Source organism: Enoplosus armatus, chromosome 18, assembly GCF_043641665.1.
Source record: "Enoplosus armatus isolate fEnoArm2 chromosome 18, fEnoArm2.hap1, whole genome shotgun sequence".
Taxonomy (NCBI): domain Eukaryota; kingdom Metazoa; phylum Chordata; class Actinopteri; order Centrarchiformes; family Enoplosidae; genus Enoplosus; species Enoplosus armatus.
The window spans coordinates 3,671,331-3,694,217 of record NC_092197.1 but is presented as its reverse complement, the minus strand read 5'-3'; the positions used below and the strand labels follow the sequence as shown (position 1 = coordinate 3,694,217).

Below are 22,887 nucleotides of genomic sequence, written 5' to 3'. Positions count from 1 at the left end.
TGAGGGGGGACACGATGACAAAAAGAAAAAAGAAAAGATGAAATTACTTATTGTGCTTTCCTTAATAATGACAGTACATCAAAATATAAATATGTAAAACAAATATTCAAGTACATTGTAGATGCTGTGTTAATTGCTGCACTACTAATGCACTAACCAACTTAATGTTTAGTTTACTTATTAAAGGCTTGATAGTTTTCCTAAAAAGTCCTTTACTGCCTTTATGTTCTGTTTTACGTTGACTTTGAAACATCTCTCCAGAAACTACAGATTAAAAAAAAAAAAGTCCTGGCTAACTCAATCAATCAATCAATCAATCAATCAATGTGTCTCTTTAGTGTCTTTTTTGGAGATCATCAACAGTTAACCCTTCTTCCTCTGCATACAGCCCCAACAACCACCATTAATAAGGTAAGGGCGACCTGTATGACGCCTGAGAGACAAAACCCAGGGCTAAAAAGGATTATCAAATTAGGGCTTTGCTCGTCAGGATTTTTGGAAGAATTTTAGTGACTAAACCAAAGTGAAGCTATAAAAGTGAGGCCCCCCCCCCCCCCCCCCCACTCAGCTGAGTGATATGATGATTCATGTGGTGAGACATTACGAGCAAACATTGGCGACCAAAAAGATGTTCTCTGGGTGCAGCCACTGACATCATACATGGGTGTGGTGCTGCACCGACATATAGTCAGTCATGATACCGTCAGTGGTCTTTTTGCAAATGTGTTTCCAATTTGGCTACGAATAATGTCTTTCTCTTGTTAACTCCTCCCGTGTGTTGCATTTGAATGTGTTTACGACCTCTGAGAAAAGAAAATACATAAATACTGATCAATGCCGTGAAGCAGTCCCTGTTTATTAAAAGTTTATTTTAAAGTTTACTGTTTATTTATAAGCCATGACTAAAATGGCCAGCTATGTTTATCATTAGCCTCCTGCAGATTGAGTGCACGGTTGAAATAATGCCATTAAATAATAATATCCCTTTTGTGATTTACACTAATTGCACACATTTGTGCAAGTGGGCCCTCTAGTGGGCGCTCTGCAGAGTGAGCCTGAGCCCTGCTCCTGGTGGGGGATGATGGTGCCGTGGTGCACTGGGTGTACTGTGGAAACTGGAAAGCAAAGCCGAGTTAAGACAAATATTTTCTCAGAGGATGAATCTGAAGGTGAACACAGATATGTTGATGCTCTTCTAGGAAGTTGCAATATTCATGGCTTTCTCATCAGGCTGCCTGTGAGTGGAGTATATTTGAGTGAACAGATGTTGTCCGTTAAGAAGATAAACAAACACAACACACACACACACACACACAAACAGCTTCTCTCATGTGCTGCCTACCAGTTCAGGACAATTTATACTGGCTGAGGCCCATCAGACATCTTATTTGTTGTTATTCCCGCACCTGCACGCCGTTTTCTGCCTCACCTTCATGCAATTCTGCACACAGTGCTTCGTCCATGTAGCTGCATGCGGGCAGCTGTCAGGGCTTTGTTGCCTTGCTCAACGGCACTTCGGTTAGCTGAGGGAGAAAAGACCTGCTGCAAAGCCTTTAATCTATAATAACACATCACATTTCATACGCTGATCATATGTTATGTGTGTAAAACTGTAACAGAATAAAATCTAAATACAGTGGAGCTACCTGGATCAGGACACAACCTGAGAGATGGATTAAAAACCTTGAATGAATGATTATGTGTTCATCCAGATGTTTAGAGTCTCTAAAGGATTTTGGACCTTCAGAACTGCAGTAAGTGAGTGTGTTTACATGCTCAGGTTTTTGGAGTATCCTGGTCATGTGTTGCGCATGTAAACATCATATCCTGGTTTCAGAAACTTGGATGAAGCCCTATAAATAAGACCAATACCCCTTTTTTTAAATGCTGTTGTATGCTGGGAGGGTAACGGAAATTCTGCACGCGACAGGAACAGGATTAAAACGTTTATTTAAAAAAAAATAAAATAAAAAATGAGTCCCAAAAGGTGATACGTCTCAGGACATTGACTTATCTTGTGCACTCAAAATGCAGCGTTTGTTACAACGAGACTTAAAGAAATGCAGACTTTGAGGGCTCCATGTTGAATCCATCACATTAATGGAATTGAATTAATCAATCTTTATTCATCCAGATGGTTAGAAGAGTCTCTGAAGGACCTTCACAGCAGCAGTAACTGAGTGTGTTTACATGCTCGGTATGTGAACGTCACATCCTGGTTTCAGAAACTTGGATAGGATCTTATAAAACTATGTCGGCCCCCCCCTTCCAATGAACAATGCTGAGAACAAGTGGCCCATGGTGGGGTCTAATTGCTGACCCCTTGCCATAGACAGGCACACGTAAAGACAATTAAGACTGTCTCTGTTTGTTTTTTTTGCAGCAGCGGTGATCTGATTGGCCCGCCCCCGCACGCTGTGGGCGGGGTTTATTTTGGGGCTGCGGGCTCCACTTGAGCTTTGCGTGTGTGTGTGTGTGTGTGTGTGTGTGTGTGTGTGTGTGAGTTCAGTGACAGCATGGGCTCGCGCTGCTTGGGGAAAAAAGTCACGAGCGACAAACTACGAGCAGAGGCAACTTTTATCCGCGCGGGAGACCTCAGCCTGACGCCCAGCTCCTCAACAAACAGGATCGATACATGTTTTAATATCGATATCACAGACTCGCGACAGCGTCGTGACTTTTTGTTTCTGCGCGAGTCAGAAAGCGGTGTCCTTCTACGGGCTCGCGACTCCTAACGACAATGAGCTCACCGGGCAGGTGCGTTGACAGGTTAATTAATAGCAACGTTTTGCTTTGACTTCATTGATTTTTCTTTTTGTTGTTGTTGTTGTTGTTGTTGCTTAGATTAAATTGGTGATATTAGTTGATAAAAATGGAGCAGACACGTTTTCTGGCGCGTGGAAGCAGCGAAAGTCAGTCGTCGTCAGGTTCAAACACCTTGTCCGAGGGAGAAGACACCACCGCCGTGCTGGACGTCCGAGTCCCCGGAGGCGAGGACTCGGACTCTGAGAGCGTCAACGAAATAGAGGCGGACGGAAACACAGAGGAGACACGGGGGGGTGAGGACAGTGAGGACAGCGAGGACGAAGACGAAAAGGTAAACACACTTGGGACAAACTCTTCTGAACTCGTTTAATTATAACACAACGCTTGTGCACGAGCCGCTTCTTCGCGAGGCCATGTTTGGCGGGTTGCACGCGTCATGAAGTCTGAAGTATAATCCAGACTTCACTCCATTTACAAGTCTCACTCGTCTTGTTTGTTACGACTAGATGGAAAAAAAGGGCTCCACATTAGATCTATTAAATCATCACCTTGAATGAATCAGTCTTGATTCATCCAGATGGTTCGAGGAGTCCCTAAAGGACCTGAGTGTGTTCATATGCTCAGTCCGTGTTGTGCATGTGAACATCACGTCCTGGTTTCAGAAACTTGGACAGGATCTTAGGCTCCGAGGCTTTCGGCGCAGACTCTAGTCCAGTTTTTCTCTATTTTTTGGGGGCGAGGGTCTAAGGACAGAGGGCGTCTTATACTGTACAGATTGTAAAGGTAAATGTGTGATATTGATCTATATAAACAAAATTGACTTGACTCAAGTGTTTGCAGTATGTGTACTGCTTATACTGCTTATTATGTGTTTTGATTCCCTAACTTTGGCCCCACTTTACTCATGTATTAGCCCACATTTATTGAAAAATAAACACCTGGCCGATCTTTTTAAGAAACCCAGAACGCCGTTTAACAACACTTACTGTTGTGTTTCCGCAGTCCTCCTCTAAAGACTCTTCTAACCATCTGCAGGAAAAACATATTCCATTGTGCTGCATGAAAAACAAGATTCATAACTCGTTTAACCCCTTTGTCCTCATCCAAACAAAGTGGTAGCCCGCTGCTCAGTTTGTACAACATGAATACAAAATTTGTTTTGCGCTCAGTTGCTAGTTTATTAGGTCCAGCTGGCTAAAACGAACGCAGTCTAATACAAAGGTCCTTCATAAAGGCCTCGATTCGACTTTAGAGGCTGCAGTTGATTTGTATTGCTTCTTATTGAGAGGTAAACTCTCAATAAACACATCTCTGTGAAACACAACAGATTTCAACAACACTGCAAACTGTAGCTACAAAACGAACCATAAAGTTAAATCAGCGCCTCAACAAAAACATGAACATTACAACTTTTCCAAAGGCAGGATTTATTACAGGGCTGTTGTATTAAACTTACTTACGTTAGGTGTACCTAATAAACTGGCAATTAACTATACAACTATGCACTAATATTTTCCTTTTTTTACAAAAAGAGCAAAGACAAATGTAATTTGCGGCCACCTGAATAAGGAAATACTTTTGCAAGTTTTTTCATCCAGATGATTAGAATAATTCTGGAAATACCTTCATAACAGCTGTAAATGTTTGTTAAATGATCTTATCTTATTTATTTTTTGGAAAATCGGATGTTTAGCTCTAATAATAAATGAGAGGCACAAACTGAGGCTAATCATTTAGAGGAGCGTGCAGTTGTTGTGGTGTTTGTTCAGGAAACAGATGGGGAAAATGAGGAAGACAAAATTCATGTCTCAGCCTTTTGATTTATACAACACTTTTCGTGGGTGCTTCTGTTGTGCAGACTGGTTTGACTGGCTCGCATGCGGCTTGATGAGTGCAAAGGGTGTGTTTAACATTTCAAGCCCTTACCTGACCTATAAACCTTCTTTTAAATCATAATATCTATGCTACATGACTTCAGGCTGTAGGTGTGGCTGACTGTCATCCCTTACAAAGTCCAACACAAGCAATGGGAGAACACAGAAAATTGTGCAACCTTATCCGTCTATTACTCCACGCTTTTTGCCTCCATGATTTCTTGGATGCAATGTCCCAAGGCTGTACAGCTGTAGATGGCTAATCTGTACTTTTTGGCATGACACATGCCCCGTCATGAATCAAATAAAATGTAATAATTGCTTGGAAATGTACAGACCTGCAGACAGGGTCCGATTTACATTTCATGTGAGGGTACAAGGAAAAAAATAAAATTGGAATATGACTAATTTCATTAATAGTCATTTGTTTCTCCACGCTGTGGATTGAACACTCTTAAATCAGTATTTGTAAGCAAATCAGACTCTCCAGCCTGCAGTGACATCCTCTGGAACATACCCCCCCGGGGGGGTGGTGTCATGGTGCTTAACTAATTTGGTTTGGCTGAGTAACAGTTTGACAGTCCATTAGCTTAATAGAGCTGAGATATCGCAGACGAAAGGCAAGGACTGGTCTCTTATTTCATGAACTATTCTACACATTTGACTGAAATACAATGCCCCCCCCCCCCCCCCCGTTTTTGGACAATTAAAGTAGTTTAATTTCCCAAAAATGAAACTGGCTGTAAAAGTAAGAGCCAGAGCAGCATGTGTTGAATGAAGCCCAGGCCATTTTCTCCTGATCCCTTTTTGAAAAGTCACTTTAAAGTTCAGTTAAAACCAGTGAGGAGTTGTAATTTGACCTGTTACACTGAACTAAATAGACAAAACACCACAAAGCAGGTCAGGTGACCTGCTAGTGAAAGAGCAGCCTTGCAGCGATAACACTTTAGGGTTAATCAGGGAGCCCTGACCTTTGACCTATGCCTCGCTGCTGTGGAGTTAAAGAAGGAAAGTCTTCTGAGAACTCGCATGACATCACCTTTCCAAACTTAGCCCCGTGCAGTGTTTCAAGGAGCGAGACGCTCACTACTGCGGCGCTTCATGGAGTTTTCCACAATGTTTATTAGATGCCTATCTTCACGAGATCTCAGCGTCGTTCCGTCTTTGTCCGCCCGAGACATCTAAATCGGTCCAGTGTGGTGGGCAGTGACACAGAACATTATCTACAGTCAGGATGAGATTATCCCACGCATAATCCTTTCTTACATGGTCAAGATAAAATAACAGAAATGAATTCAAATGAGGAGCAGACAGTACAGATTTATGAACAGATTTTGGCTGAAGGACACTGGATGTGAACTGCGACTATCAATTATGGTTCGTTTACAAGTTAGTAAAGAGGGTCAGTAGCAGTTGCTCGTGGATGTTTAAAGGAGCTGAAACAATTAATTGAATAATCGCTGGATTAATTAATTAATTAATTCATTTATATCATAGCAAATTGAATATCTTTTTGTTTTTTTGTTTTTGTTGGTCGGACAAAACCCAAAATTTGGACTCTGTAAGGAAACTAGCAAATATTCACTTTGGAGAAGCTGGAAACACTGAAAATTTTTTTTTTTTGCTTAAAACACGACTCAAAAGGATTTATTAATTGTCAATCAACTAATTGATAAATTGACAAATTCATTGCAGCTCTGTTTTGTAGACTAAACGATTGATTAGTCAAGAAAATAATCAGCAGATCCATAGATGGAACAAAAAGATGAAAAACAACTATGTTTATTTCTGGCTATGGTTTGAAATGTATCGCCAAGGTTTAATTACATTTTGGATTGATTAAACAGGCAAGTTTCTGCTTTCTGAAATGATGCGTGAAGTACCGACGCTCTAACAGTATTCTGCTGAGGTTTGATATCCAGTCCTGTTTACATCTGGAACTTAAGATAAGCTAGCTTTCATTACAAGCACACATTCGTTTGCCTCACGAATAACGGCAACTCAGAGCTTAACTTGATCTTGCAGAAACTGTGAATGAATCATTGCTTAATGGTCAAAAAAGTAGTGGAAAAAAGTCACAAATCACAACTTCCCAGAGCCCAAAATGATGTCCCTAAGTGCTCGTTTTGTCCAAAACCAAAATGTATTTATATTTACGAGCATATATGACAAAAACAAGCAGCGGATCCCAATTCTTGAGAAGCTGGAACCAGAGAATATATGGCATTTTTGACTGAAACAATTAATCGATTATCAGAGTAGTTGCAGATTCATCTTCTTTAAATCGATTAGTTGACTAAGCGCTGCAGCTCTAGTTTGCTCTAGCTCTGCTTACAGCTAAGTTTAGCAGAGAAGGATTAAATCTAAGTGCTTAAATATAACCATATAACCATCTAAGCTTCATAGAAAAGCACTGTTTTGGTCCTCCCTTGATGCATGTTTGAACATGACGTGCTTTAACTGCATGCAGGACTATTATAAATAGTTGTAGATTGCTTGCTTGCTTGCCAAAGTACTCAATCTGTCAGTGTGTTAATCATTGTAGTCCTTGTCTATATGTGTCCTGCTGCTTTTACATCCCCTCATAATCATAAATCCTGTGTTTCCATACTTTTCTCATCTCTACCTCTCATGTTGTGTAAGCAGAGTTCGGGAGTTGCCAGTTGTGTTGTGCTTAAACCCACCATTTACTATTTGGGTTTCTTGCATTTATATATGCTGCCTCCCACTGAGGATCCCTTAAAGTGTATTTCAGCTTTAAATTTCAGCAATGTTTTGAGTGTTCCCACTACGTTGTGATGTGTAATGAAACTTTGAAGTGGGTCGGCCATTTTGGCACAGACCAGTGAACGTATTTCTCAAGAGAACACCTTTTCCTCTTCTTCCCACATGCCAGGTTTACTCTTTCAGTCTTGATAATGACTGCAGATGTTTGTGTAGTTGTTTTCCTGACAATCAGGTGGATTATCTTCAGTACGCACGAGCGAGCACCAACATCAACTGAACGTCTTCCTCAGTGGTGAGGTTAGATGGAAAATGTGTCAATGCCCCCCCCTCCTATTAAAGGGTTAGGTTATTACAGTTCTAACTATCACCTGGATCTGCAGCTCCCCTCGGCTTTATCGTGAGCTTCAGCTCTGTCCCACAAAACAGCAGACAGACACAGTTAAAGACTAGCTGGTGGAGCATTTAGCAGCTAAAGAGCCAGATATCTCCCTCAGGAGTTGGTAAAAGACCATAAATAAAGATACAAGAGAGTGAATATTGGACTTAACATTCATCAGGTGGACAGAAACACGACTCAAGTGAATGATAGTGTTGCGCTGTGACTGCTGGATGTTTAAAAGGGGATTATATGTCAGTGTTTACCACCAAAGGTTAAATCTGAGTGTATGCTATAAAGTTAAGCTAATTAACGAGGTGATTTCCTTTCTATGACATTGAACTTGTCACACTGACTTCGCTTCACTTCACGTGCATTCACTTTTAGCAGGCAGCTGCTGTCAAACGATGGATTCAGTGACATACTGTGTGGAGCAGTCGGATCATTTACAGCAGGGTTGCACCTGCCGCATAACAAATGACTTCCCCAGAAGCAAAATCAATAATATTAGAGGGCTGGGAAGAGAACAAACACGTACAGAGATGCGGGGCTACTTAAATGAAATGTTTTTCTCAGCACTTCCCTCCGGAGCAGTTTGGTTTGAACAAACTGGCACGCTCCTCTGCAGTGAGTAATGAGTTTGTTCAAATGGGAACTAACCATGTGTGACACTTGGCGCTCGGCAAACTGCATTAACTGGAGGATTAAAACAACTAGAAGGGTTTGTCTGTTTATGTTAGCAGGGCGCTCATTTATCTCGTTCATTTGAGCTGGCTGTGTTTTAGCACACAAGGGGCGGCGTCTGGAGATCCTGCATGATAAAGATTGTTTTTATGAAACAGAAGTACAGGCGGGCATTGAAGTAATTTTAGATTCACACGTTTTTTAAACAGTTTACAACACCGCCTTAACCTTTCTCTCACCGTGTGCTCAATGTAAACACACGTGGTGCTCAATTCTACATCATTCCTGCCGGTGCTGAAACGTTTCAGCTGTTTCTATCATTGTAAATGATGTGTCTTTTGCGTTTTGAGCCACACCACCGAACTCCCAATATGTGTTGTTGTTGAATCAGGCAGCCAGAACGGAAGTGATTCTTTCTAGAATTGTTTTTCATGGCAGCAGCTACGATGAATCATCATCCTGATTTGAAATAGGTAACATGCTGTTTCGTGTACTGATTAATGAAATGTTATATTCTATTCCCCTTGATCTACTGAGGCTTGTATTGTTCCTCGTTTGTACAAAAGCGTCTGCCAAATGGATAACTGTAAATGTCTGTTTGGAACATTACATCTGATCGTTTTTTTCATCGAGGTACATTGTTAAGAGAACAAATGTGTGCGCTCGTATGTAAGGTCTACCTTCCAGCTTATCGTTAATAAACGGCTCCAACAAACTTGCACATGAAGTTCAGTTTACGCGACATGAGGAGTACGATTAAGTCCATGAAAACAGGAGAAGCTTTCCAAAGTCTAACGGCCTTAACGGTATCTCTGCTTGGGCATGAGACTTTATAACACAAAGCCAACTGGAGGCGTGTAACTTTAAATATGTGGGCACAAACAGGATCTAATAAGTTGCATCATGGGAAGTGTAGGATCCAGGGGTATTAGGGGCTAAAAGTCAGGATATCTCGGCCTCTGCTGCTTCGATTTTGACCTCTTGTTTTTCCTGTTTCTCCCATCGTCATGGAAGTGCAATACTAAACCCCCTTTTGACTACCCCGTTAAGGTCAGACCAGTTTTATGTTGTCCCAAAGTGCCTCACTGAACGTCGTCAACAGGTTTACGGTCAAATGTGGCCATTGATCTTGGCTGCGTTTGCTCATCTTATGCAATAGATAGACTATAAACATACTGTACTGTACAAGTCAGTCCCCGTTTACAACTGTACCACCCTGCAGCAAGTCAAGTCTCTCACATTCATCGGTTTACAAATCGTGTTTAGAGTGCATCCAGACTTGGGACTTTTTAGAGACATTGACTATTTTGGGGACAAGAATAGACGTAGAGTAAAATTGTGTAGCCTTACTGTAGGATGAGCTGTGGCTGGCACACAGCAATGGGAAAAAACTATGGGAACTCTGTGATTTGACTAAGAGATTGCTGATTTGATTGGAGATTTATGCGCAAAGATTAAAATAACCAAATTCGAATGGGTTTTCTTAGTTTAATTCCTACTTTAAAACATCAAGCTTTTGACAGTCTCCATCTCTTTCCTACTGTCTGTCTCAATCTGACTGGTTTATTCTATGAGGGCCTCTTCCCTAAAGTTAGAAGGGCAACTTTCACACATTGCATCAGTGCTTTGCTTGTGTAACAATATTTGCTTCTGTTTGACAATGTTTAACTCTCCCTCTCTATGCAATGGTTCTATTCCTGTGGCGTGCCTCTAAATAAGCAGCCATTTATTTAAGCAGGGAGCCAGTCAGGGTGATTAGAGGGACATCCAGTGTCAGTGTATGCTTTGTGGCTAAGAGGATTACCACAATCTGGTTAAGACTCTTTTCACTTCTACACTGGACTGTGTCTTTGCAGGATCCCTCTTTTGATTTTTGACTTTCCTGTCCTTTTGTATGCGTGCACGTCTGGGTTTAATCGACACTGTCTGTGATGACTGAGCGCTCGCAGTGATACGGGAGCTTAAAGTTGTTGGTACCCAAACAAAATGTCTCTAGGTCGCAATTTACCTGTATGTCATTGTACATCATCGGAGGGAAGCAAGGTAAGAGACTCCAGCAGCTGACACTGTTGGTTGGATTAGGAAGGTGAATCTAAAGTTCCTGTAATATATTTCGTGAAGTGATATTGATTTGCTTTTTGTGTTTTCCTTCTGAGTGACGTGTGTCAACATATGTTCGTTCATCTGTTTCAATTCGGTTGTGCTGTGAGAAGAGAGTACGTTTATATCGCGTGTCGAGGAGACAAAAGAAAGAAAATATTTCACGTTTAATCCCTGAAATTCGGATATCCTTTGTTCCAAGAAACAAATCTAGTGGCCGACTCAATCAGTGTTGTATATAATAATTTCATTTTTGGTTCATGACACTATAATGTAGCTGTAAACGGATATTATGTGTTTATAGATGTGTTTGTCAGCACCCGTAGACACTTGTCTTATATCTGCTTACCATTACATTATAGTGTGTTATAATTCATTTATTAAGTGCTTATAAATGCTAAATATGGGGGGTGTTGTAGGTAGGCTGTAATTAAAATGCAGCCTGCAGTAAATAAGTAGTAAGAAGGTGATGTAACAAGTCAAACTTAGTAATGCCAGTCTGTATTATACTGACTTCCAGCCACAACTGTTTCGTACCAGTAAGGAGATTATTAGGCCAAACAAGCAGTAGGCTAATAGTAAGACAAATGCAAACAAAACCGCAAGATCGTTCAGTCTTTCCTGAAAATATTCCTGTTTTCCCATGTTGCCGAAATAAAAAACTATTTAGGCTCAAATCGTGGTTCGATCAGAGGCTAGCGGTCACGACGTCACGCGGCTCTTTGGAGACTTTATTACTCCAGTATTTTTCCAGTATTTTTCATGGTGGAAATCCCAGATGCACATCATGACCTAAATGTAATTGCTTGTTCCCTGCAGGCCTAAGGATTATCGCTTCACCAGATTATATGGAATGCATACATTAAGTCTCTTAAGGCAAAACATGACTTCCATGGTGGAGGAAATAATGCATGGTTTAATTCTTTACACACCAAAGATAATGGATCTTAACATGGTCCATCGTGACAGTGAAGAGGGAAAGAACCTTAACTTTAGATCACGTCAACACAGGAAACTGAATTCCCCTGTGACGGCGCACAAAGGTCAAATACTCAAGCTGAAGGTTTTCTTCTTGAAGGGACAGCGTCAGTGTAAGGAGAAAAGTAAAGTGTCCATCGGGTGACTGAAATGTGGAGAGTTCTGATCTCGCAGAGTTAGTTGGAATTTGAGCCGTGAGACTTTTAAGTGTGCTGGTTTCCTCACGAGTAAACACCGAGATCCTCAGAGCAAGGGAAGAAAGATTCAGGCCAGCAGGAATTCGGGGAGAGTTGAAGAAGACAGATGTTGGGTGACGAGGTCGGCCAGAACATAGTTTTCTTTACTGCAGCTGACCCTGAGAAAAAGAGCGATGTTCCTTTTATCTCAAGAGGTCATTGAGGCCAGTTGTCAAAAGCATTATAGCCATCGCGTTATAAAATCACACCATGTGTTTGTTTCAGGAGTCTTGTAGGCTCCTAAAAACGGTCTCAGTTTTCAGTGTTTACAGAAGCAACAACAACAATCCTCCTCTTAAACATTTCCTCGACCAACTGACCCACCTCCGAACTGCGATTGTCCAATCATAGCTTAGCAACCGTTTTTTTTTTTTTCTCCACATGCTGAAGCAGTGTGCATGGGGCTGCAGTGAGAGTGATACTCAGCATGTAAAGAGTTTGGAGGTGGGCCCAGCCAACAAGCTTACTACCTACAGTAGTAACAGAGCGTTACTTTTAAGGCCAAGAAGCATGTCATTAGCTAACTGCATTAGTTTGTGGGCTTACAGGTTAAAAATAGCGCATCCGTTGAGTAGTATCGCTGTGTGGAAGCCAGTCCTGGATGCGTCTAAACTCTGATAGCTCTGATAGCTACTGGATTTGGGAAGTTTACACCACAGCAAGTCCATCCAAACTCATAACCCGAGTGTGAAAACACACAGTTTCAGCTTTAAGCTAAGCAGCCAAACAGGGTTAGAAAAAAACGTTTTAAATGCAGCAACATGGAAAGCCACAGATTTTGTCATGTCTTTATCATTAATGTTGAGGGTCTCGACGTTTTCTCGATTAAAAACCTAATTGATCGAGGGGGAAAGTCTTGATGATCTTCTTGAAGCTATTTCTCTGCGACGATGCTCAGTTGAGTTTATGGTTTTAGATGCATGTTGAAAGTGTGATTTGATGATGTCATTCTCAGTAGTTGGTTAGAAAGTGATACGAGAGAGAAACAATGGCAGGGAGAGCGATGACTGGAAAGGGGTGAGGTGTGATGCCTCTTGATGTATGGGGGTCTCGCTCTTCCTGTTTTACTGTAAATGCGTACTCCTTGTGTCTTAGCAACCAATGAAAGACATTAAAAACAATTTGTTCCCACTTGTGAAAGGTCCCTTTCATCCATCTCAGTGAAATGGTAAACAACACTTCCCCTCAAATCCTTCAAAGGGAATGAATATCCTGTGAATACGTTTTTGCTAATTCTCTCTTTGTCTGACTGCTTTAGATTTATTTTTTTAATGTGGAAATCATGACTCAGCTCTCTTCAGCTTTTGTAATGCAGAGCCATGCTGGTTAGTGAAGCGTACCTATTTAGTATGTTCGATATATTGTTGTAGAAGAGTAGCAGGAAAAACATTGAAATTGGTGTTTATGTGCTCGCACTTGAGTTGTTTGCACAGCCAGGTCTGTCAGTGAACACCACAGAGTTTTCCTTGCCTTGAACTATTGGAGTATTTAATACTTGACCTTGGGGACAATGTCCCTGTGTGCAGCCTTGCTTGTTTTGCTCTTTCATCCTTGCATTTGCTTGTGTAGGATATACAACTCTTCCTGCTGCGCTGTCCTTTTGTTAGTCGGTTTGTTTGGGTAGCTGTGTATGCTTGTGTGTATATACCGGTATAGACGAAGTGTCTATTCTCTGGAGCCGAGTGTCTTTCCCCTACGTCCAATCTATTTAGTCTTTACAGTCTTGGCTTGATGGGTACAGTATGATGACTTTTGGCTCACACTCTACATACTATATCAACTTTACTTTTAGTTTTATTTCATTGTTTTCTTTGTTTGTGCGTGGATCTTCCCTTTTCCTCATTTCCACTGACTCTTTAACAGCCTTTTATCACCGGCAGCCCAAAGTTATGTGAAGTCAGTAGTTATTAAAGCTACTACAATAGATATTTTAACAATGCATCAGATGACGGTGTGAAAGGAGTCGCTCGTTGTGATGAAGGGTTGTGGTTGTGGTTCACTCTCATCCGCTCTCATAGTGTGGTTTTAAGCTGCAGCAGCTAAAAACGTCCTGTACGCGACCTGCTCGGCACCAGACAGCAGACAGACAGCAGTTAGCTGGTGAACATAGTGGAGCATTTAGCAGCTAGAGAGCCAGATATTTCCCTCAGGAGTTGGTAGAGACCAAAAATCTGTATCCCTATTGGTGGTTAGTATAATAAAGTGTAATGCATTATTTTTTATACATTTTTGAGTGACAGGAAATATTAAAAAGGGCGAGGGGGGTTGTTTAGTTTGAAACTAAATTGTGTTTAACATGGTATTGTGGAGTACAGGAGCATCAGGACGTCAGGGTGGTAGGGTTGTTTTGTAAATTGAATAACATTCAATACTCTCAATAGAAATTGTGTAACAGCAAATAAACACTAGAAAACAACACAATAGAATAAAGTCTCTGGTTGTCACACATTCCATGCAGGTTAAGGTTGCCTCATCTTTTAGTTGGTAAACACAACCGGCTTTGTGTGTTGTGCAGCCCACCTTCTTTGTTTCACTTGTTTGCTGTCTGTTCTTTGCTTTGACAACAAAGGATTGTTGGTACTGTCCACTGTTGTGTGAAGCTGAGGGTGGAAGAGAGGATGGAGGCAGGAGGGGCAGGTCAGGTTTGATCTTGCTTTCAGGAGCTCTGCATGGCTCTGTGCCGCAGGGAGCGAGGAATGGTAGGTGAAAGGGCACTGGCTGCTGCCAAAACTGCAACGTGTGTGTGCTACCCGCTGTGCACACAGTAAGCAAACTGCAATTGGCTTGCTGCAGAGCTTTACATGTAATCGAGTAGGCATTTAAAGGGCTGGCACCCACTCTGAAAGTCAATGCAAATGCTCTGGACCTACAGACATTTAACAGAATTTACTTAAATTCAGATGGAACAGGAAATACGGATTTACTGATTACCCAGATGATCATTTTATAATTGGCTGATAAGCAAAAAAAAAAAAGCTGTAGCTTTGGCAGCCACAGGCTCAAATTTCTGTTTTGCTGCTTCATCCGAGTCAGAAGGATGAAGGCAAAAGGTTGCGAGGATTATAAGGCTTTATAGAGGGGAGTTTGTCTGTTGTGTGTTGGGTCGTCAGATTGTGCTTTATGCTGCTTTAGTTGTTATTCTAAGCAGACAGTAAGTACATGCCCAATGGTCTCTGCCAGGGGATGGAGAAAGGAAAGCATTTTTAGCCCTATTTTTCACAAAAAAATAATGATTAATTGATATTCCATGTTTGCAGAGTCAAGGGAAAAGCAAATGTCAAACCAGAATATATTGCATGCCTCTAAACTTCAGACTTTGACCCAGAACACAGATAACAAGATGCCATTGCTGATTACTTTACTTCCTTATATGAGTTGAAAGTCATATGCCAGCGATAGTTAATATGGTCTGCCTGTAAAACAACCAAACACATTACTTCTATTGCCTTATGTCATTGTTACAGGTATGCAGTAATCCTTCGTGATAATACCGCCCATCGATTCGCTTAAACCGCCTTGAAGGAAAGAAGATGATGAAACGCAACGGAAGCTGAAGTCCATGTAGAAATACTTCTATAAAATGCGTCTAACTTCCTTTGCGATGTAGAAACCTTGCATGGCGGCCCTGCAGTCACCTAATACAACTGCGAACCTCCATGTATCATTATGGTCCACCGTGTTTAGGCATTAAGGTCAGAATAACCTGTCCTGAGAAAGTTCGTTTGGAGCCAGATGCTTCTAAACAATGCGACTGGATGATGCAGGAGTTTACCGCTGATTGTTTCACAGCACAACTCTTAAGCCGCTTATAGAGGCGTCGCCTGGTTATTATCCGTTCACTTTAAGATGACATAACAGTCTGTCCGCTCCTTATTTCATTGTGATTAATTTGAATGTGTTTGCCTTTAAACACCTGGAGACACACAAACTAGTCCCTACATGGATATAAGTCCTTACTAAATATTCAACAACCAGGTGTAACTGTTGTGTACTGTTTACTGCGACAGACTTTCTGTTTACATCATTGATGTCGAGACATTTTTTAAGTTTTTAATGGTGCGACATGATTTAGTGAATCACTTGTTTGATACAGCTAGTACTTTCTGAGAACTTAGCGAGGACATACAAACCAACCTTGTAATGGATTGAAACCCCAATCCTGATCTGTTGACTTGACTGAACCTCTGCTGTTGTTCTTTGGGAGAGCATTAAGATGAGAAGCCGGTGGTTGCACAACAGATCAGCTGCAGGACAGTCACTGTATTCCATAGGATAATATTCAGTAGAAAACGTGTCAGTTATCAATTAGTCATACAGTCGCATCTCTGGCTAAAACTACATAGAGTTGGTTTCCTGTCGAGGCAGTTTGTTGAGTTCAGTTTGTTTTTTTCCTGAAAACTACAATTTAACCAAATGATTTGAAACAAAAGTGTAAATGAACATTTGGCCATCACAGCTCTTCATATCGCCATCAACAGTGGTTATTGGCTAAATATTAGGTGGTGGGTGTGTGACTCAGTTTGTTTTTAGTGAGCCTAACTACACCAGCTGCAGTGTTCATGAAATCCAATCGTCGTCATTGTAATGAAACACAATTTTAACAAACTGTTGCAGGGACATCTTGCAATGTTGCATAAATTCCTCTATTTGAGGAAAAAAAAAAAAAGCTACTACTGAGGAAACGACTCGTTTGAAAACTTCCTTCTCGCTTTTAACATTTGTCTGATCGTATCTGACAATGTTCTGCACAGATGCACAGAGGTTTTCATTCAGCACTCAGCATGAGGTTACATAATAAAACAAATGTCTTCTGTGAGTGTGAGCACGTACAGTACATTTCGAACTGTGCGTTCTGCATGAAATGTGACCGCGTGCTCTGTGTGCCGTCTCAGTATAAATACAGTTGAGTCTGTGTTTGAACGTAGCTGAGAGATGATGCGTGTTCCACCGTTCTGCTAATGGCTTCCTGCTTCTTTTTCCTTTCTTCACGTGTGTGCCTCACTACCACAGCCACAGCCCAGACAGGTGTTTCTACATATGCACCTTTAATGTCTCTTCTCGCAGTTAATAACATGTTTCAGACAAACAATGAACTGTCGCAGTGTCGCCAGATCTGTATGTTAAGGCAGAGCTGCAAACGATCAATCAACTCCCCCCTCCATGATCTTCAGATTTCAAGTTACTGTTTTAAGCACTGAAGATCATCTTTGTTGCATAATTCAGCAGAAAGAGTTTCCGAGTCTGAGCTGCATCACTCTTGCTCTACATTTCTGCATTCATTGAGAGGTCAAGCCACCCTACAAAGAACTGGTCTTGGTTGTCCTTAATGGTTCTGGGATCATGAATCATCCCACAGAGGAGCAGAGGGTATTTCCTTCCCCAGACTGCTCTGAGCCATGTGTATCTTTGTATTCTCAGGGAGGGCCTCTTCCTCACCGCCGGGCATTGTTATGAGGTCTGAGCCTCCTTACAAGGTTATTATCTCCTGAGAATGTAATTCACTGGTGCAACCTGTTGTGGTGGGTAATGTATTTCTATTCCCTTGATGTAGACAGCATAGTCTCTCTCTCTCTCTGGTAATATTTCTGTTACAGTTTGTCGTTGAAAAGCCACACGGGTGTGGCAGCCTCACAAGTCTTGGATTGAGAATAGGATTCATAAACTGCATCTTGTGCTAAGCTACGAGCTGAACGTTATTTGGAGAACACCGTGGGAATCCCCCTCCTAGATCATTTGAGGAGTTGAGTCCTCCCCTTAAGGCTGCCTGAAGTTTAAAGATCTGTCTCCTTAGATTTTCACTGTGGGTCGGTTTTGTGCAACAGATGAATATAGAAGTCTATCTAAAGTCCATTAGTTTGATCTAAGCTGTAGTGTTAAGTTTTGACTATCTTAAGTGGGACTAATTTGCTATGAATTCTGGGTAAATCAGACAGAATGAGTGTTTTTCCGCTGCACCGCACAGCAAGATGAAGATGTTGTTGTTGTTGGAGGTGTGCTACTGTTGTCACAAACCACAGTAAGAGCCTGTCCCCTGCAGCCTTTTCAGCTCACTTTGTTTGCACTATCCCTCCCTGAAATATTTAAAACCGATCCAGAATATGTCCGTATCTGCTTGATTAGACATGTTTTATTTGAGAATAACACAGCTAATAAAACTCTGTGATAAGCACTTTGCATTTCCTATACCTCCTTCAGAATAAAAGCATCCAAGTGGAAAGCTTTTAATGTGAAGCAGCAGCAGCAGCAGGAAAGGTTTGGTCTGATGTGGCTGAGAGCGATCAGTAAACAGTAAAGTAAGTTTGATATCTGAAAGTACAGACAGAAACACAGGAGTGATACTAAACTCCAAACCACAGAGATTCATGTAGAAGCAACAAAGGTACTGAGAGCTGAACACAGAGAGCCATGTCTTCCTCGGCTTTGCTGTCACAGACGATTGTCATGGAAACATGGCTCTTAGTTAGCCTGGGGTAGGTTAGGGTTAACCCTAACCCTAACTTTTTAGGGTTACCGCGAGTCTGTATTTATTTTTGTCTAACTTTAAAATGATCTAAGAGCGAAATGAATACTGGCCTAACACCGGAGACCAGCCTAAAATATCTTTGTGAAACCAGCTCCCTGTCTCAACTTCTGCCATCTATACCTGCAGTATAAATGTTTCCTGTGCCACGACTGATGAGGCTATATGAGATCAATTTGGATTTCCAGAAAAGAGAAAGTGCCTCAAGTATTCCTCAAATACTGTCGTGACATTGTGTTTCTGAGAAGACCAAAAATATGAAGACACATTTATTTTCTAACCTACTGATTCTTTTTTTTTCTTTTATCTTTTCCTCTAGTTGGACAGCATCCTCTACCCTCCCTGCACTTCCCTCAGGAAGTCCAGTAACCCCGAGCTGACTCATGGATTAAGTCCTGCTCTCAAATTTAGGCGGCAACTCAGCGAGGATGGAAAACACCTTCGAAGGAGGAGCCTCGGGGGTGGTCTCACAGGTAATACTGTCATGTGTGGTCGTACTATTTTAGGTTCTCAGACGTATGTGGACTGCCACATTAAGTAACTGATGCCACACCACTGTATTTGTACGTTTGGAAAGTTGCAGCTGCCTTTCTCATGATCCATGTGTCCTTAATGTCCCATGCAACTATAAATCATAGTCTCCAAACTTGGCACACACGGTAAATTTATTAGCGTCCGTATACTTTGTTTGGCCTGACATGGCCACAGTTCACATGCTTGATTATATTTATGTGAAATTTGGTTCATTTAGTCCTTATCACATTAATGGCCACAAGCCAATGACCATCCATCACTTTTTAGGAAACATGGATGCTCCTTAATGTGGAATTAATACTCGAAAGAGTAATTGTCCAGCTGTGGAGTTGTTTTTATTTGCTGTGGTTTTGAGATCCCACAGATTTGTACCAGCGTCCTAATACAATGGAGACAAGGGGACTTTCATTTGTGGAGTTCAAAGCTTGAAAAATGTATTTTCAAAACCTGCCTTGGTTACTCAGAATAATCAGGATAATCCAAAGACCCCGCTGCGAGCAGTTTTCAGTGTTTTCCTACTTTTGTAAAGAAAATAGTTCCCGAGGACATGCTTTGAAGTGAAAACTTCAAATGTGTGACTGTTTGCAGTTGCAGCAAGCAGTGTGATAAACACTTACCATCTGCGACTTAAACCTGGCTCTGAGAGGAGGATTGCTCAAGGAACAATGACAGTGTCACACTTGGCAGGACACCATTCAAAAGTGCATCAGAGATGAGGTTGATTAAGCCAATAGGATTACATCATCATCTGCAAACAGCAGGGATGTGACCCGAACTGGATGCTCCCCAGACCTGTAAAGCGTCAAGGTTACATTTCAAGATAATCTTTTTTCCATCCCAACATTTGCTGTGGATTTAAAGACTCTGAAAACACCTCAGATTCTCACTATGAACGATTGATTATTTCCCATGATAGATTTATCATCCTCTCATGCTACTGTCTCTTTAAAGGGGGGGGGGGGGGGGGGGGGGGCGGGACACACTTTGAAAAAGAAAAAAGCACCAATCAGGATTTAGTTGTTGTGTTGTAGTTTGGAGGGTTAAAACTCTTAATAAATAATGACAAAAGATGTTTTTTCCTGAACTTAAACGTTGACTGTTGCTTATTTAGTCAAGAATATTTAATGCTAATGGAAAAAAATGCTTGGAAAAATACAATTTCAAGCATGTTTTCAGGGGCTTTAAACAAAAACTACACAATCCCTCAGCAACTCTTGGCATCATTGACCTATAACTGTACATGCGTCATCAGTTGGTGTTAGCTCATGCCCCCTCTATGCACCTTTCATGAGTCAGTCAACAGCTATTCACTGTTGTCCATACAAGTGTGGACGGTGGTTGAAAATGTCTCTACAGCCACATTTCTCTGCAAATAGGGAAGAATACGTGAGCCAACAAGCTTATTACTGGCTCGGTTTGCTGTCAGTTGGACTGCATTTCCTGTGATGGGGGTTGTGTGAATTCAGCAGAGAGCTATCCCCATGGAACTGTAAAATTTGGTGTGTGAGGATTTGTGATTTAAGTTGGTGCGTCGGGTAGCAAATCCTGCAGCGTAGACTTGGAGAATACAAACTACCTGACCAGATTTAGTATTTCTAGGTGGAAGTACTTTATAAGATCTCTCAAGGATCCTGCACGTCCAATTTATATCCAGTTTCCAGTAACAAGGGATTTATAACACAAATCAGGAAGGAGAAGAGCATTGCTGACATATAACAGTTAACTATAACGTTTCGTTGTGCCTCAGGAAAGAGGAGTGGTTGTCTGGCTCACATGATGCACAGATGAATTCCTCTCTCTGGACAATGACAGATATACGACTCGTCTATTGTGACTGCAGCCTTGTTTGCTTCCATTCAGAAATCTGGAAGACCTCAGGCTGGTTGTCTGTTTCAGGGATTTGAACAGAGTTGTATATGGGGAACTTCCACCTCACTGATTTAAAACGTTGACCTTTTCACAGCCAATGAAAGATTGTGTTTTCATCAGGTGCAGATTTTAATGAATGCATTACCCTTTTACTAATTGGTCTACATAAAAACAGGATGGATAAGCAAACATTAACCTGATGTGAGATTGTTTTTTTTCCCTCCTGGAATTGATTTAAACAGAACTTCATTTGTTCTTACAGTAAAGCTAGTTTGTGTTTGCAGCCTGCACAGTTACCTGAGGGCACGTACTTGTTTTTGAGAGGCCATTGAATGGTTTAGACATGCTTTAAGGTTATAAAGTACAGACTAATTGATTATTGAAAGATGAAACGTCAAAGTTAAACAGTCAAGACGAATATATCCTTCTGCCTGAAGCTTTAAATTCACTCATGTACCAGGAAATGGAAATAAGACACAACCCCAGAGACTTTACAGATGTTGTGGTTAGGACATCAAGTGCTATTTTCTTTGAAATTGTGGTCTTGAGAAAAATCCATACAGTGAAACTAATACAATCAAATCTTTATGTTGGAATTAAAAAACGTCTGTCAGCTTATAATGAATGTAATACAAGAGCGGTTGTTGTTTTTAAATGCCCCCGGAGGAATGAGGAGTTGTTTTCTCTCTGTGAATACAGTTTTAATGGTTAGAGTTTAATGAGTTAGCATAACTTGCCTGAAAAGCCAGAGCCTTGTTTTCCCCTTGGCGCGTGTGACTGGATGCGTGAGTGTAGAAGACCTTGGTTGAGATACTTTCATGTTAAATGCCCAGCTGAATGAAACCCAGGAGAACAGTGACGGAGTGTGTGTGTGTGTGTGTGTGTGTGTGTGTGTGTGTGTGTGTGTGTGTGTGTGTGTGTGTGTGTGTGTGTGTGTGTGTGTGTGTGTGTGTGTGTGTGTGTGTGTGTGTGTGTAGAGATTTCCGATTTGTCTGTTTATATTTCACATCATGATTCTTGCAGGAGAGGCGAGCTTGAAACATCTGCACAAGGTTGGAAACGGAGTGCTCTGACCTTGAAAATACCTGCGTTGAAAGTAAAAAAAAGAAAAACCTTAACCCCTGTCTCCTGCCCCCCCCCCCCCCTCTTTCTAAGAGTGTTGATTAGTGCTTGAAGGGAGATTTCCTTTATGCCGGGATGTGATGAGCTCTAGTGAGGAAAACATTTGCCGGTAAGGAAGGAAGGGCCACAATTTTCACTCCTCGTCCTGTTTGGTCTCCCTTCGGTTTTCTGCAGTGATCACTGCGTAACTACGAGGACAGTATGTTTTTAATGTACTGACTGTATGCTCTGTATTTATCATGTAGAGGTCTTCTTGGTAAGGTCCAGAAGTCTGCAGTGGAAAAGTAAATTGCAAGAAAAAACTCTTCCTTTTCTTCCTTTGTTATAAATGGGATAGAACATTTTACATAAGGTATGTGATCAGTTAATATTTAAAATAGATAAACACTTGAAATTTAATTATTACAGTAATAACATAGACAGGCTTGTTTTGAGTCACATTTGCAACCAGTTAAAACAGAATATCTGCAGTATGTTTTATAGATGGTTGTTACATTTTTAACAAGAATTTAACATGTTGTTTTTGTGTTTTGAAAGTGCTGCAGCTTTAAGCTGTTTGTTTATTTTCAAGTATTTTTGGGGGCATTTTATGCCTTTAGTTGAGAGATAACAGGAAATGAGGGGAGGGAGAGAGAGACAGGGAATTAAATGCAAGAAGGGTCTCTTTCTCAGACAGGGGACGTTTCCACCAGAGTGTCTCAAGACATTGCATTTACACATCTCAAATTATTGTTATGTTATTGTTATACTCCTTTGATTTGCCACCCATAACTCTGTTTTGTCTGATATTGTGTCCATTGATGGCTGGTTGAACGAACAGTCGACCAATCAGAGCGTTTAAGGTGGAATTGAGAGTGACGGCGTCTCTGGATGAGATTAACACGGCTGTACAGGTTCTTGTAGGTCAACTTAAAGAAACTCTAAAGACAACAAGAACACAAGAAATCAGCTAATGAATGAATGAATGAATTGAAACGAAGAATGGCATATTAAGTCTGATTATCAGGCGAGAGCTGCACACTGACAGAAATGAAATGAAAGCACATTCTTCAATCGAACTGACGACGTAGCTGCCAGCTGCACTGCAAAAAAATGGCTAAA

General features: G+C 41.2%; 1 protein-coding gene across 1 annotated transcript in view; it reads left to right on the top strand.

Moving 5' to 3' along the window:
- The first annotated feature begins 2,872 nt into the window (after nt 1–2,872).
- The window catches only part of mast4 (microtubule associated serine/threonine kinase family member 4), an 83,902-nt gene continuing 63,887 nt past the window's right edge, over nt 2,873–22,887 (top strand). The window contains exons 1-2 of the mRNA XM_070924570.1: nt 2,873–3,097; nt 18,581–18,734. Coding sequence (XP_070780671.1) covers nt 2,873–3,097; nt 18,581–18,734 — 379 coding nt within the window. The remainder of the gene's footprint in view (nt 3,098–18,580; nt 18,735–22,887) is intronic.